The sequence below is a fragment of the Cyanistes caeruleus genome, chromosome 6 (assembly GCF_971803275.1).
Source record: "Cyanistes caeruleus chromosome 6, bCyaCae1.hap1.1, whole genome shotgun sequence".
NCBI lineage: Eukaryota > Metazoa > Chordata > Aves > Passeriformes > Paridae > Cyanistes > Cyanistes caeruleus.
This window is the reverse complement of record NC_141706.1, coordinates 30,077,770-30,092,689: the sequence shown is the minus strand read 5'-3', so window position 1 is coordinate 30,092,689 and position 14,920 is coordinate 30,077,770. Positions and strand designations below refer to the sequence as shown.

General features: G+C 38.0%; 1 protein-coding gene across 31 annotated transcripts in view; it reads right to left on the bottom strand.

Moving 5' to 3' along the window:
• CKAP5 (cytoskeleton associated protein 5) overlaps nt 1-14,920 on the bottom strand; it is a 53,475-nt gene that overhangs the window by 15,283 nt on the left and 23,272 nt on the right. For all 31 annotated transcript variants that reach the window (XM_086893561.1, XM_086893552.1, XM_086893562.1 and 28 more), the window contains 13 exons: nt 13,868-13,978; nt 12,145-12,237; nt 11,400-11,585; nt 8,263-8,357; nt 6,970-7,027; nt 6,763-6,888; nt 6,301-6,440; nt 5,966-6,140; nt 5,328-5,441; nt 3,111-3,239; nt 2,321-2,515; nt 1,544-1,679; nt 727-815 (listed from right to left, as the gene is read on the bottom strand). In XM_086893561.1, coding sequence (XP_086749687.1) covers nt 727-815; nt 1,544-1,679; nt 2,321-2,515; nt 3,111-3,239; nt 5,328-5,441; nt 5,966-6,140; nt 6,301-6,440; nt 6,763-6,888; nt 6,970-7,027; nt 8,263-8,357; nt 11,400-11,585; nt 12,145-12,237; nt 13,868-13,978 — 1,647 coding nt within the window. The remainder of the gene's footprint in view (nt 1-726; nt 816-1,543; nt 1,680-2,320; nt 2,516-3,110; nt 3,240-5,327; nt 5,442-5,965; nt 6,141-6,300; nt 6,441-6,762; nt 6,889-6,969; nt 7,028-8,262; nt 8,358-11,399; nt 11,586-12,144; nt 12,238-13,867; nt 13,979-14,920) is intronic.

The window sequence follows — 14,920 nt, the reverse complement described above, 5'->3', positions numbered from 1 at the left end:
GAATGGAAACTCTTAAGAGTAAACAGCTGTCTGACAACACTGCATTGATTTCAGCAAACCTGCAACATCCTTCAAGGTTTGCTCTGCTCATTCTTGCCATGAATATGGACCTACATCAAATGTTCCTGTTACAGCACTACTTCAGACAATGGAGACAGTGGGAGTGTAGAACAACTTGGGTTATTTTTAGTTACACACATAGGACAAACTTTATTATTAACAGCAAAAAAAATTTACTGTAACACAACAGGAAAACCTAACCAAAAATTGACCTTAATCAGTTGAGATTATTATTTTTTTAAGCATACTCCTTCCCTTTTTTCCACTTTCGATTGAGAACTTTTTACCCTTCATTCGGTAAGGCAGAGATTAACTTCTTTTTATACATGGGTTCAAAATCAACATTCAAGTGTAACATTTGACCTGAAATGGTAAGAATGAATTCTCAATAGCACAAAGTTGAAGAGGCCAAGAAAACTTGGAACAAACAGAAATGCTCACAAGACTGATTTTTGATCATATGCACTTTAGGAATTAAATAGGTAATGACAAAAGCAGTGATCAGGTGATACAGGAATGCCTGTCATTTCAGAGTTCAGACAAGCATTAAGATTTTTAATAAAAGTTGTCCCCAGCAAGGACTACACTTTTCTACCTACCAGATATTACCAAACCACAGCTACTAACTTCATAAAACTGATTTTACACAAAATGCAATCAACATACCTTAGTTTTAGAGGACAGTCCTCCTGCTTTGGCTTTTTTGAGATCAGGCTTAGGTTCCATGGTATTAGACCCCAAATCATCAGCAAATGCTGGAGAAACAATTGACCGTTTAAAGTTATCTAGAAGCCTATTTTAAGTTCTAAGTTTTCTATTCTTAGGGCATAAGAAAAACTCTTTGTGGATACAATATGCTTAACCACATATATGTCTGTGGACTTTAGACCCACTGAAGATTCCACTTAAATTCCATGTTAGCATACAAAGTTTGCCTAATTAAGATCACGATATGTCAGCCAATTTGTCATTTTTTAGAACAATTAAAAAATGTAGACAAATATACTGTGCAGGCTAATGTCTAGAGCTGTAGTTGCACCTGGCTTGAGAAGGCAAGCTAGCCCCAGCAAGCAGGACTACTTCTTCAAATGATTTGTCCCCTAATCCCATCACACAAGCATTCTGGAAGCCCCACAGTGAACTACACTGAGGAAACAGTCAAGAAAAAATAATGTGAAAACATTTTAAAAAAATATTATTAAAATCAGATTAGTATTAGAAAAAATCTCTCCCTTTAGACCAGCTTGGTTTTAGCTTCAATACCAAGTAGATATTTTCAAGTTTTCAAAGAGCAGCTGACAGATGGCTGTGTGGAAAGGAAACACCCTCCTACACTGGAAGCTGATTCAAATGCAAGAAAGACCAAAACCCTAACTATGCTGAATACCTCTTCTCCAGCTAAGTATGTTTATTCCTCTGGCAAGTCAAAAAGCTTCAAATCCACCATTTTCTCAGTCATTTCCCAAAATGTCAGAGAGGTTACCTGATGCAGGCTGGAATTTGGCTGGAGCTGCTCCTCCTACCACTCTGGAAGATGTTTTAGCAAGAGGAGCTGGTTTGGCTGGCATGTTGGCTTTGGCTTTCTCAAGCATGGCCAGTACTTGGTCTTTGGAAGTTGGCTAGAGAATAAAAAGTACAAAAAAGAAGTGATAAATTTCGTAGTATCTGTCACTAATCTTTGCAATACATGCCACAAACAACAGAAACAAAAGTAGCCTGAAATAATCCATGCTCTGTTAAGCATCTCAGAGGATGCTCATCTTAAAACATCACTGTTCTCAGATACTTTTCTTCTGAGTTAATAAATCTTTCATTGAAGTTTCTTCTGCAAGATCTATAGGAAATATGCAAACCAGCAATGTGTTCCAGGTAAGTGGTCTTGAGACATCAAATGAAGTGCCTATTCACCACTCAGGGGTCCATAAGTCAAACCAAACTGCTAGAAATCATGTTCAAGTATGAGTACAAAGGCACAGAGTGGGACAGGACCGGTATGGAAGCTATCCGCAAGTACATTTTTTTCAGAAGAAAAGCAGAGTGAATAAGTATCAAGCTTTTGAAGTAATTAGCCTGTAATGGCAGTAATAATTTTTGACGCAGAGAAAGCTCTAGCTCACAGCTGATACTATTTTCAGTCCCCCTGAAAATATTCAATGCAGACAAGCTTACATGACTCAAGAGAGCATGTCATGAGACTGTGAATAGGACTTAATATTCACTCATTCAAGATCACATGATCTAATCTTTCTAAGAGAAGTACCTTCAGCTTGCCAGTGGCTTTTGCCATCTTCTCAAAGCCAAGATGCATCATGAAGAACGGCAGGGCATCCTGTGCCTTTTTGCGCACATCCCCATTTCGATCTTCAAGACAGGAGTACAGATGAGGCACACACAAGAGTAGGTCAGAAGGAACAGAACGGAGGGCAGGCAACTTCTCAGCCAACCAACCAAGAAGCTGAAACAAAGTTTTAAAATAAAAGCTTTTAAAGAAGTGTTCACAGTGCTGTATCAGGCCATGAGAGTATGAACAGTAGTCCTTCACATACCACTACATTCTACAGTGTAAGAAAGAAAAACCTACCCAAACTTTTTTTCAGACAAATATTCTTGAACAACATAAATTTTCTTATCAAAAAAATTACAAAAATTAAAAGTTAAGTACAGCACATTAACACACAACTATCTTAAAACTTTAAACTGGTCTCTTTACAGGCTGTTTCTTCCTTTTGAAAGGTACAGAATTCCAGCAGCACTTTTTAGTCTCTCCAGTTCTATTCTGTGGTGAATTCTAGAACTCTTAAAATGCTAACCAAAACAGACAAAAGTTTCATTTTAGAAGCACTGAAGTCTAAATGACAGTTATGATGCAGGAAGAAAGCTTGTTATTAGCCTTTTGAGGTTTAACAATTTTATGTTAGTACAAATACACAGCTACTTGCTTTCCCATATAATGGTAGCATTGTGCCATTTCAGTCTGCATAGATAAAGAGTCCATAGCACATAAGATTATTTTGATTTGACACATACAAGTTTACTTGACAGAAGCCTACCTCTTGTCTTAGGAAAGGATTTTCTTTTTTTAGCTCTTCAGACAGGTCTTCCCCTTCCAACCACTCCTTCATGCCAGTTTGTTCAGCCCAGGCATTCACAGTTGCCAGCGCAGCAGCACGAACATTATTCTGCAGCAAGAACAAAATTTAAAAAGAATAAACCTAAAGAGGGGTCAGAAGATTATGACAGAAAAAGCAATAGTCCTCCTTCCTTTGAAAGCAAAAAGCTACACATCACAGGCTTTGAAATCTCTTATTTGCAGCTTGAGAAGTCTAAGATTCAGAAGAATTTAGTTTCAGTGATGATATCAGCTACCGTAATCCCCAAATCAGACATTAAATATATCTTTTTAAAGTAGTTTAATAAAGAGGGTGAAGTTTAATAAGGAGAGTGAAAAGGTATCTCTAAAATAATTTTTACATGCTACCATTCACTAATGACAATTCTGGGAGTCTAACTCTCAAAGAAGATAAAAAAATAATATGACTTACATAGTGCTTAAAATAAACTGCACATTCATAAATCACAGCAAGTGGATTATGGAGCCTGTTATTAGGACACTCATTTAGGATACACACGAGCAAAAGTCATACCAGGAATGAGGGAGCACTCTAACTCCTACTTATTTCCATCTTTAGGGTTTTTTTCCAAGCAAAATTTAGAACAGCACCCTTTTTTGAAGGGGCTATATGAAGTTATGAGAAGTAAGATGAATATTTAAAAACCATGGTTCTTTAAAACTTTTATCAGTCTAGACATGACTCTATACATACAACCCTCTCCTGTAGGCTGAATTTCTGAGGAAAGCTAATAACGTAGCAGACTCAGTTAAGTATGAACCATATTAAATACACAACAGGCATATATGTAAACAAGAAGTCAGCATCCTTGCTTTACCAGCTTCTTGCACCTTCTATCTCATTGAGGAAAAGAAATCATGTACTGCAGGTAAACACATGCTCATCAGCCTCTCTGACAAGGCCTTGGTTCCCACCACCCTAACTTAATTTATCTTCACTCATGCTTCAAGCTGATTATTTTCCTCAACTATTCAGCAGGTCCACTATAAAAGTAGGTCCACATATTAAAGTAGGACCTAAAATGGACCACCCTCATCTTCAAAAACTTGATAGATTTGATAAACTACGTAAATCTTGCCTTTGCTGTACTTGAAAAAAAAATACCACTGTAAGAGTGTTCAAACAAGCATACAATCTTCTTTGTCAGCATTACAGTGCTTACAAGTTATGTCAGTATTATGCATTTTAGTAACTAAGTTAATCACAACTGGTCTTATCCTTAAACCACGTGCTTGCAACTCTCCTACCAGTCTTGGGCTCTGAGCAACATGGTCTACTGGAAAGTGTCCCTGCCAATGACAGTGGGGTTGGAACTAGATGGTTTGTAGGGTTCCTTTCCAACCTAAAAAGTTCTGTGCATCTACAAGAGAAGCTTGCTTTATCTCAGGATAATTGGGGAGTTAAAAGAACTTAAGAATTACATAAAATCTCAGTTCTTGAAGACTCTTTATAGAGAAAAAATTGAACCAGGAGATTTTTTATCTAGCCCTAGAACCAGTCCAAGTCCTTCCATTATTTGGGACAGGTAGATCCAGCTTCTGCTTTTTCCTATTCACATTCCAAGCAGAGACAGCTCAAGTATGCTGTCTTTGATAATTGCCCAAGACTTCTGGCACAAGATACTGGCACCTTCCCAAGCCTCTTTACCCATTGCTTCAAATAGCTCTTTACCATGGTCCTAAGCTTGATTTTGACAGAGCATCCTGGCAAACTTGATGCTGTTGTTATTTATACAAGCTTCAGTGTCAGTTGCAAATGTCCTATGTCTACCACCAGTTCAAAGGTCTCCTCTAGTGACAAAGACAACAATGTATACCAGAATCCACAGTGATACACTAAAAATTCTACAAGAAACTTTACCAGGCAAACCTGTCCAGTGTCTAAAACAGTGTACTTTCAGCAGCAGAAATATGCATATAGTCACCACATTCATTTAAAGGCCAGATTGTTCCACTGGGTTTAGTTACAGGGAAGAAAATATATCTGAATATACATTCAGGCGCATATTTATACTTTAATATTAAGTTGACATTCAGGCAAGAAAATTGGTAAGCTTCCAAGCAAGTTTTAACTACCATCCAACTTTCAGGCATAGCTCAGATACACAAAATGCAAACATCCTGATGTCTGTCCTACCTTACTATCTCCGAGGACTGTAATGACAGGAATCCCCAAATTCTTCACATACTGCTTGATATTGGGGCCCATTGCTGTTGCTAGTTGCTGAAGAATGCTCAGTGTTTGTTGCACCTGCACATAAGGAAAAAAAAGGTTTTAAATAAAACAGCATTACAAGCATTTGTGGAAAAGTTCCCAGTTATGCAGGGAAAAGAGACACTGCTATATATTAAGTGTTTAGTTTAGAATGCCTGCTGAATGACACCTATTCCAGCCTTCAAATCCATCACACTGAAAAGTAAAAAAATACTTCCATATTCTGATCAAATTAAGTTTCAAGTAAAAATATTTTCAAACAAGACAAATTCACTTTTGTCACAAATTAAGCAATTAGTTAAATTCTTTTACAATTTCCTTATATTACACTCAGAATAAAGGTAGATTTTCCTTTCTTTCAAAGCATTTCTAAATTAAAAAAAGGCAAGTATTTATTAAAATAGACAAATACATGATTTGGAAACACACAGTTCACTGTTTTCCAACTGTTCAATTAATGACATTGAAAGAGACCACACAGAAATAAGAAAGGCTCAGAAATCATAACTTCTGTAAGTTTTCAGCTGGAAGCAACTGAAATACAATTTTGAAAAACATACCAAGATTTTATTGGAGTCATTGAGACGACCCTTCAGAGCAGCTGGAAGTTCTCCGATGTTTGGCTGTATGAACTTTGCTTCATTTATTATGCTTGTCACTTCATCTAGACCTTCCTTTCTGATCTTCCAATTTTTATCCCCAATCTTAGACACTAGTTCCGCCGTGATCTTATCACTGCAAGAGAAAAACAGGTAAAGTGCCTGTTTACTTAGTAATATCCCCATTAGTATTTGAGCCCTTTAACACCATAGATTTCTGCTTAGAAAGCATTTATAAAAGCAAAGTTTTCAATTGCAGTAGAAGTGTATCATCAGGTGCTAGAATCCAAACCTACCCAATATCTGTTCTTGGCAAGAGATCCACAACATCATTCCCAACCTCCTCCTGTTCTTCTTCTTCACCATCATCCCCCCCACCTCCCACGTTGTGCCTGGAAATGCCACGAGTTGGAGCAGGTGCTGTCTGTCCTTGCATCTGCAAGTAACATAAAATCAGAAACAACAATTTTTCATTTGACATTAAAAATAAAACCACTTGCATGATATGAATGCATTGGCTGAGGACAACAGAATTCTAAATCACTACACTATTCAAACAAATCCAGGAACTTCTAAAGTTCATAATGAAAAAAATTACTATTGGGGTAGCTACACATAATGAATTTGGAGCCTTTGTGCACCGCCTTCAATCACAAGCCCAAAGGTTAGACCACAATATTACTACCAACTCCTACCACCTACTGAAGTTTCAAAGTAGCTTTAATAACACTTGGTAGCAAGAGAGTTCCACTTCATACCTTTTCAAATTCTGCATCTATCTGCGAAAGGAGGGCTGGCTTTTCATCCTCAAAAAACATTCGCAGAGAAGGTCCCACATAAAGATACATTACTCCCAACAATGTAATGGCAGAAGTCCTCACAGCCTGCCAGAAAGAGGAAAAAGCACTCAGTCTTCAAATTAAGGACTGATAATAATTCAGGATTAAGATTCTAAATTTACTCACAGGGTTAGTTGCAGCAAGAGCTGTCTTCACATTACTGATGAAAGCTTTGACATTCAATCTGTGAAGAAAATATATCTCCCATAAATACTACACAGGAAACAGCACCAACAAACAAAATCATCACAATATGTTAAATAACAAAGATACCCCTAGACAGATTTACACAACTTAGATGCATGTATACTCAAAATATCATCACAGGTACAGTGTAGATAGTAGCTACTTAAATAACTACTGAAAGATGAAAGATCAGTTTGGAAAACAGCTTACTGTGAAAATCAATCTGCAAAGAATTTATATCAAAGCTTACTATTATCACAGCTGGAAAGTTTCTTAAACTACATAATCCCTGTGACTGCTAGGACTGAAGTATTGAGGAATGAATCTAGAAACATTTTGAGTACCTGAAACATGACTACACAATAAAGATGAGGGTACATTATTGTTGTAGTGGGCTATTTTTTTTTTTTGTTACTCTCATGATCTTCCAGAAAAAGGCACAAGTTTCAAAAGTATATTTACAACAGAAATAAAGGAAGGTTTAAATTCATGAATCTTCTCTAAATATATATTTCTGGGGGGAATTTACTAAAGGAGAGTTTATTTCCCAGACTTCATCAATGTCACTAGCCAATTAAAAGCCACAAAATATCTTAAGACAGGCATAGTAACTGCCCAAGTTGTCAAATAAAGTGATGTTTGAAGCATTCCCTGCTTAGAGATTTTTTTCCTCAGGACTAAACCCTATTATATATCTGCTTTACCACATGCAGTTAAAAGACTAGTGATTGAAAATTAAAGCATGCTATCCCTGGTTCTGATGGAGAATTAATTTCTTATGCTTGCAATGTCAGACATAATAACAGCTATTTTGTTGGCTAAAACTTCATCCATCTGTAATCAACCTCAAAATGTCTCCCAAGGAGATGAACAGGAATCTTGGTATGTTCTCTTCTGTAGGTTGATGTGGCTTTTCCTTTTAAACAATACAGTGGCCCATCTGGGTGCAGGTGTATCTAAGTAGGATGCAATACCAGAGCTCCGTGCCCAGCCCACACCTATTAAGTACCTTAAGACAAATGCTCTTCAGAGAGGATTGAGTGATGAGTAGCCAGTAGTGTAATCACATCCTATTGTACCAGTAATGTCAAATACTTTGTTATATACTTAAGAGCTAGGAGAATATGACTGGCATGAGAATTTAAGGGACTAGAGCACAGATGAACCGAATCTTAACTCCAGATTAGAAACATTTTCATTCAAGATTTTCTTAGCAATTTACTTAAGACTTACCCAGAAAAGCCAAACTCTTTAATTGCATTTGAAAGCCAGTTCAAAGTTTCTGACTGGTTTTTAGGATTCTTCTGAGAGAAAGCCATAGCCACAACCTAAAATAGAAGAGAGCTAAATGTAAACTTTCACTGGCAAACCAGGTGACAAAGCACTGTAATAAAAAAGTGAAGACACCTGCAAAAAACATAGGACAAGTGAACAGAAACAGCAGGGGTAACAGAAGAGGAAAAAGCAACTGTGTCACCGTAGCAGGATACAACTGGAACTGAAGTGAACCAGAAGCTCCTGAAGTACTTAAAAGGCAGCCAGAGACACCTTTATTATGGATTTGTACCTGCTCGAGCAGTATAAAGAAAGAAGCATTAGATAATTATTCATTATTACTGTGCCTTGGAAGATCATGAAAGAGATCCTCCTAGAAGCTGTGCTGAATCACATGGAGGACAGGGAGGTGGCTGAGACAGCCAGCATGGCTTCTCAACAAGGGCAAGTCCTCCCTGACCAACCTCACGGCCTTTTATGATAGAGCAATTACATCAGTGCAGTTACAGATACCACATATCTGGACTTCTGACAGGCTTTTGACAAGGTCCCCCACAACATTCTTCTCTCTGAACTGGAAAGATGTGGATTTCACGTGTGAACTTTGTAGATGTAGTGGTTTTGATTTGCTAATTTTGTTTCCTGGCCAATGCACCAAATAAATGTTGTGGTTTTAAAGCAGCAACTAAAAAATTACTAGAAAACTTGCTTATTTCTTGCTGTGAGATATGGATTAGAACAAGAGCAAAACAGGCTTAAAACTTAAGATTAAGAAAGTTTATTAACAGAACTACAAGAATAAGAAAACCAGAATGAAACTTCCAGAAAACCCGTTTTTCCCCCACTACTCAATTATTCCCTTGTTCACATGACAACATAGAGACAAAAAAACTTTGGTGTTTACAACAGTCTCAATTCTTGCTATAGTCTTTTCATCAGTCTTTGTAGAGAAACAGAAGTCTTCTGCTAATCTATGGAGTTTCTCACAAGAAAACTATTTCTGTTAGAGCTTTCTATTTCTTTGATGCCAGCTCCCCAGAAGAATCTGCCATCAGTTCTCTCCTCCTGTTTCACATCACTCTGAGGTGTGTATGGGTCAAATGAGTCTAGGGATGTCATTTTTATAGATGAGTTATTCAAAAGCAAAAGTTATCTTCATCTGTCTCTGTGAGCTTCCCTGGAAACAGAAGTTTTCTCTTTGCCTCTTAAGGGCCCCAAATCTTCAACTATTACTTCTCCCCCTCTGTTCCAACACCTCACTGTATCACAACTACTCCACCTTTTGCTCAAAATCTACACTTTGAACACTCCATTCCTCCCAATATATTCTGTCATGAATTAAAGGAGGGTTTTTTTTTTTCAGAACACTATTGTCCATCTCCATAGCTTTAACAGAAAAATATTTCAGCTTCTTAAAGCATCTCCTTATTCCCTCTTCCCCATCTAAAACTTAATTCTTTTTTTCACCATCTTTGATGGTTTTATGATGTCTTCTTCATGTTGATTATCCCTCTCTCTCTCTCTCTCTTTCCCTCTCTCTGGGAAAAAGGAGTAATCTGTAAGTATTATCCAGGTAGTAAAAGACTTAAAGTCCTGGAAAAGCCGCAGATGTTCATGGTGTCAGGTTTCAGTTCAGCGGCAGAAACTGCAAACTAAGTCAGACAGGCCTGCTCCATTTCTCCCTGCCACCGCCCTCTGTGGCCTTGTCCAGCCTGGTGGTGGGGGAGGAGGCCGAGACAGAGCCCTGTTACCTCCTCAGAAGCCAGAAACCAAAGAGAGAGAGAAATTCCCCGTCTTGAGTCCTAAGGCAGGTATTCACAAGTTGATCTCACTTTTCAACGGTCAGAATTACTGTCAGTTCTCAGACATGGCTAGTAATTGGTCAAGAGAAAAAAACTCCCATCAGCCTCTCGCAGCTTCAACTTCCCCCCAGCTCCCGAAGCTATCTAAAATGTAGAGTCACCCCAGGACAGTAGGTAAGGAATTGGAATGATCACATCCAGAGGGTAGTGGTCAATGGCTCAGTCCTGATGGACATCAATGATAGACAGCACCTCTCAGAGATCCATATTAGGACCAGTGCCATTTAATGTCATAACTGCCAGACAAAAGGATTGAGTGCTTCCTGAGGGCAAGTGTGAGATGAAACAAGCTGAGTGGTGGAGTTAACACCTCAAGGACAGGATACCATCCAGAGGGACCTGGACAAGCCTGAGAAGTGAGCCCATGGAAACCTTAAGAAGTTCAACAAGCCAAGGTGTTGCACCTGGGTCAGGGCAACTCCAGTATCAACACAGGCTGGGGTATGAATGGAGAGACAGTGTGTGCAAGAGAGTGCATCCAGCCCCTCCAAGGAGGTTAGACACGACCCAGCAATGTACACTCACAGCCCAGAAAGCCAACTGTGTCCTGGGCTGCAGCAAAAGCAGTGTGGCCAGCAGGGTGAGGGAGGAGATTCTGCCTTTCTGCTCTGCTCTGCCAGCAGACCCTACCAGCAGTGCTGCATCCAGTTCTGGGGCATTCAGCACAGGAGTGACTTGGATCCGTTGGAATGAGTACAGAGCAGGGTCACCATGATTAAAAGGATGGAGCACTTCCCCAGTGAGGAAAGACTGACAGAACTGGAATTTTTCATCCTGGATAAGGCTCCAGGGTGATCTTCTTGTGGCCCTTCAGTACTTGAAGGAGACCTCCAAGAAAACTTTTGAAATGGGCATGCAGGGGTTGGACAAAGAGGAATGTGTCTGAACTGAAAGAGTTTTGACTGCCCCATCCCTGGAAATGCTCAAGGCCAGATTTGAGGGGCTTTGAGCAACTTGGTCCAATAGAAGGTATCCCTACCTATGGTGTGAGGGGAGGACCTCGATGATTTGTAGGGTCCCTTCCAACTCAAACCATTCCTAGGATTCTATTTTCAATTTTAGAAGAATATATATTTAACTTCTACTTCAGGAAGCATCTTGAGAGCAAACAAATCACTTTCATGCAACAGAGAAAAATCAAAATATTTGGGATTTAGTCCCCAGACTGAAAGGACACCCTATATATTATTTCTGATTATACTTACTGAATGAATACCTTTGCTACTCACTCACCTGCTCAGCAGTCCATGGCAACTGACATGCTTCTGCTATTGCTGTCATGGCCTCTTTTGCATTAGTTCCACATTTCACATCACCAACTTTGTCTACAAGACCATCCAGCACAACCTGTGCTGAAGTTTTGGAGAAATTTCCTTTCTGTGCAATCAATGCAACTATATGTAGTTTCATCTGCATCACCTGCAATATCCAAAATAGGAAGGAAGTTAACTCATATCTTCGTGTATTTTAGACTAATTTTTCTCATTCTATATATATATAGATACATATAAGAATTATATGGCTTCGTGGGTAAATACTAACATATGCACAAAATTTGTATATATACACACACACATTTGAATATGTAAAAGTATTTATGCATACAGATATTTTGTACACATACATATGTAGGTGTGATTATACACAAAAACTGTACACACACAAATACATACTATTATATATATACACACAACCAACAATACTGGGCTGCAATTATCTACTTTTAGAACTTACATATACACACATGCTTATATATATATGCACATGTATACATATACATCTAAAGACAATCTTTAGATACCTTAGATGACATCTAAAGTCTCAACTCTCAACAGAAATAAAATCCAGTTTGAGAGTATATATTCTCATTGATTGCAGATAAAACTGTGGCCACAGTGACATATGCACTTACAGACTTTTAGCTGGAGACTACATTAACAAAAATGGACTATTTAGATACAAAAGGATAATGTATTACCTGAAAATTTGTTTCCTTCCAACCAGGTTTCTTGGCCAGCATTCTTACAAGGGCTTGGCAAGGCATTTCACTTCTTTCCATAAGCTCAACAGCCTAAAGAATAAACATTAGGTTAGCCAGTGGGTCAAAAATTATACAAAACTCAGAAATTCTCAACTGTCCTCAAAGTATTTTCTTAATACTGAATTACAAAAATTCTCAGCATAATAATTTACCTGAAGAGCCACTTTTACAAGGAGTCCGAGATACTGAACCAACATTTAACCTACAGCATTCACATTACTCCTTTAATGTTCTTTAACAAATGTCCTTAACAATCATTATTGGCCATTGCAACCATAGAAATTTACCACTTAATTAAAAACACACAAACAAACAAAATCCCCCAAACAACTCACCTGTCCCTCAAAGAGCTGCTTTTGTTTTCCAGATGAATTCACAGAATGACTAGGTTGGAAGAGACCTCAAGATCGAGTCCAACCTATGCCCTAACACCTCAACTAAACCATGGGACCTAGTGCCACATCCAGTCTATTTTTAAACACATCCATGGATGGCGACTCCACCACCTCCCCAGGCAGGCCATTCCAGTATTTTATCACTCTTTCCACGAAAAGCTTTTTCTGAATATCCAACCTATATTTCTCTTGGCACAGCTTGAGACTGCGTCCTCCTGTTCTATCAGTTGCTGCCTGGAGAAAGAGACCAACCCCCACCTGACTACAGCCACCTTTCAGGGAGTTGTAGAGAGTGATAAGGTCACCTCTGAGTCTCTTTCTCCAGGCTAAACAACCCCAGATCCCCTCAGCTGTTCCTCACAGGGTTTGTGTTCCAGCCTCGTTGCCCTCCTCTGTAGGCACTCAAGTGTCTCAACATCCTTCATAAACTGAAGTATATTATGCAGCTTTCATATTGGAACGTTGACTACGCAGCAGAGATTAAGCCTGAATATGGTCTAAATTACTGGGGTTTAGCTGTTGTTAAGCTTATTCATTCAACTGAAATGGCAACATTTTAATAAAGCAGGCTTCTGCAGCAGCATTTCAGTGCAGCCAGTCACCATGTTGTAAATGAAGTTAGTCACTTTTCCCATTAAAATATTAAAAGCCCAGTCATGACTGTACTGGTGTAACGGTATGAACTATTTGTACATCTACAGTTGAAGCTTTTTTGAGTGTGAACTCTCAAAGGTCTTCTAATGGAGACCATCTGAGGGACATTTGATTTTTTTTTTATTTGTGACTACATGAAGCACTTTCCGCTAGCTGTGAAGAATTCTAGTACTATGTAAGTCTGAACAAAAATTTCAACTGGCAAATAATTGGTTATAATCAATTGCTGCCTAACACACGAACAGCGGGAACTTATTTGCAATAGATTTGGCCTAGTTGTTGCAAAAACTTTGGTTTAAGTCTAGTTATCTTTGAGACCAAGCTTTACAATTATTTGGAGTTTTAAAAAGTATCCTCAATCAAAATACAAGTACTTTTGACAAAAGCACAACTATCTACATTAAGGTAAAATACTGCACTATTGTTATGGAATTTGAACCATATCAGCCATTTGGCTTTTGCAAGTACTGTTTAATCCATCTGATCTGAAATGCTGACATACAACTACTACAAGTAAGTATTTCAGGAGACTTACCAGGCCTAAACAGTTAAGAAATTATTACTTGTTTCCTCTTTCCCTACCACCTCTCTTATCAACTGTTCAAACATACCTTCTGAAACTCCTCCATGCAGGCAAGCCGCTCTTTCCAGTTACCACTGTCCAACTGCTGGATACAAGAAGCTGGAAGGACAGCAGCAGCTTTCTCTTCACATACTTCTATCTGCAGACAGATCAGAAGAAGGTTAACACTCCACTGTATCCCTTCAGAGGAAGGCAGAAACCTCAAAGACAGGTAATATACTGGACTGACCCTTGTACTGTGGTGCATTTACAAAATAGGAAAAGGGTCTGCTGTAGATTGGAAGATTTTAGTATGGATTGTAGTTGAGGGGTCTTACGAACTTAGAAAGCTGCTGAAATTGCACTGCAACAAAAAAGCAATCTCTGGAAAGCATGAGACACTGTGCACATAGTAAAAACTAATCTTGAATACCAACTATCCGCTTAAAGAATCAAGCAGAGGTAACCTAAAATTTGCAAAGTAATTTTGGACCAAGTCTGAATAAACACTGACAACAATTTATCAGAAGTTAATGAGGACAGACAGGAAACCTATCTTCTGTCTCCATTTTAGAAAAATCAAAAATAAAAGTTATTTAGTGATAAAAACTTCATTTGTTTCACTGGTGTCTGCATCACCTCCAGGAACTGTATTCTCATTTTCTACTGTATAACTAGCAATATAAACTGGATGCACAATAGAAATTCTTCACCCTAAGCAATACTTCAAATATAACTATGATTTGGACTGACAGTCCAAAAAACTTGCAGATATATCTAGCAAAGCTTTAATAGGTTTTTCATTACTGTTTGACCAACAGATACCTGAGTTTACCTGGTTCTCTAACAAGAAAGTAGGTAGATGCTCAGCTAACATGCAGAATTCAGTAATTTCTTTGAAATGTAACTTTGTAGGAACAGAACATATTTTAATTAATTAAATTATTTAATTATATATTAATTAATTCAATTATAAATAATTTAATTAATCCAATTATTATATTTATTTTTAAATTAATTTATTACTTAATTTCAGATTTAATGTAAACTCCAGAATAATGTATTCTCAGGCTTTTAATACCAGACTCCTTCAGCAAATCAT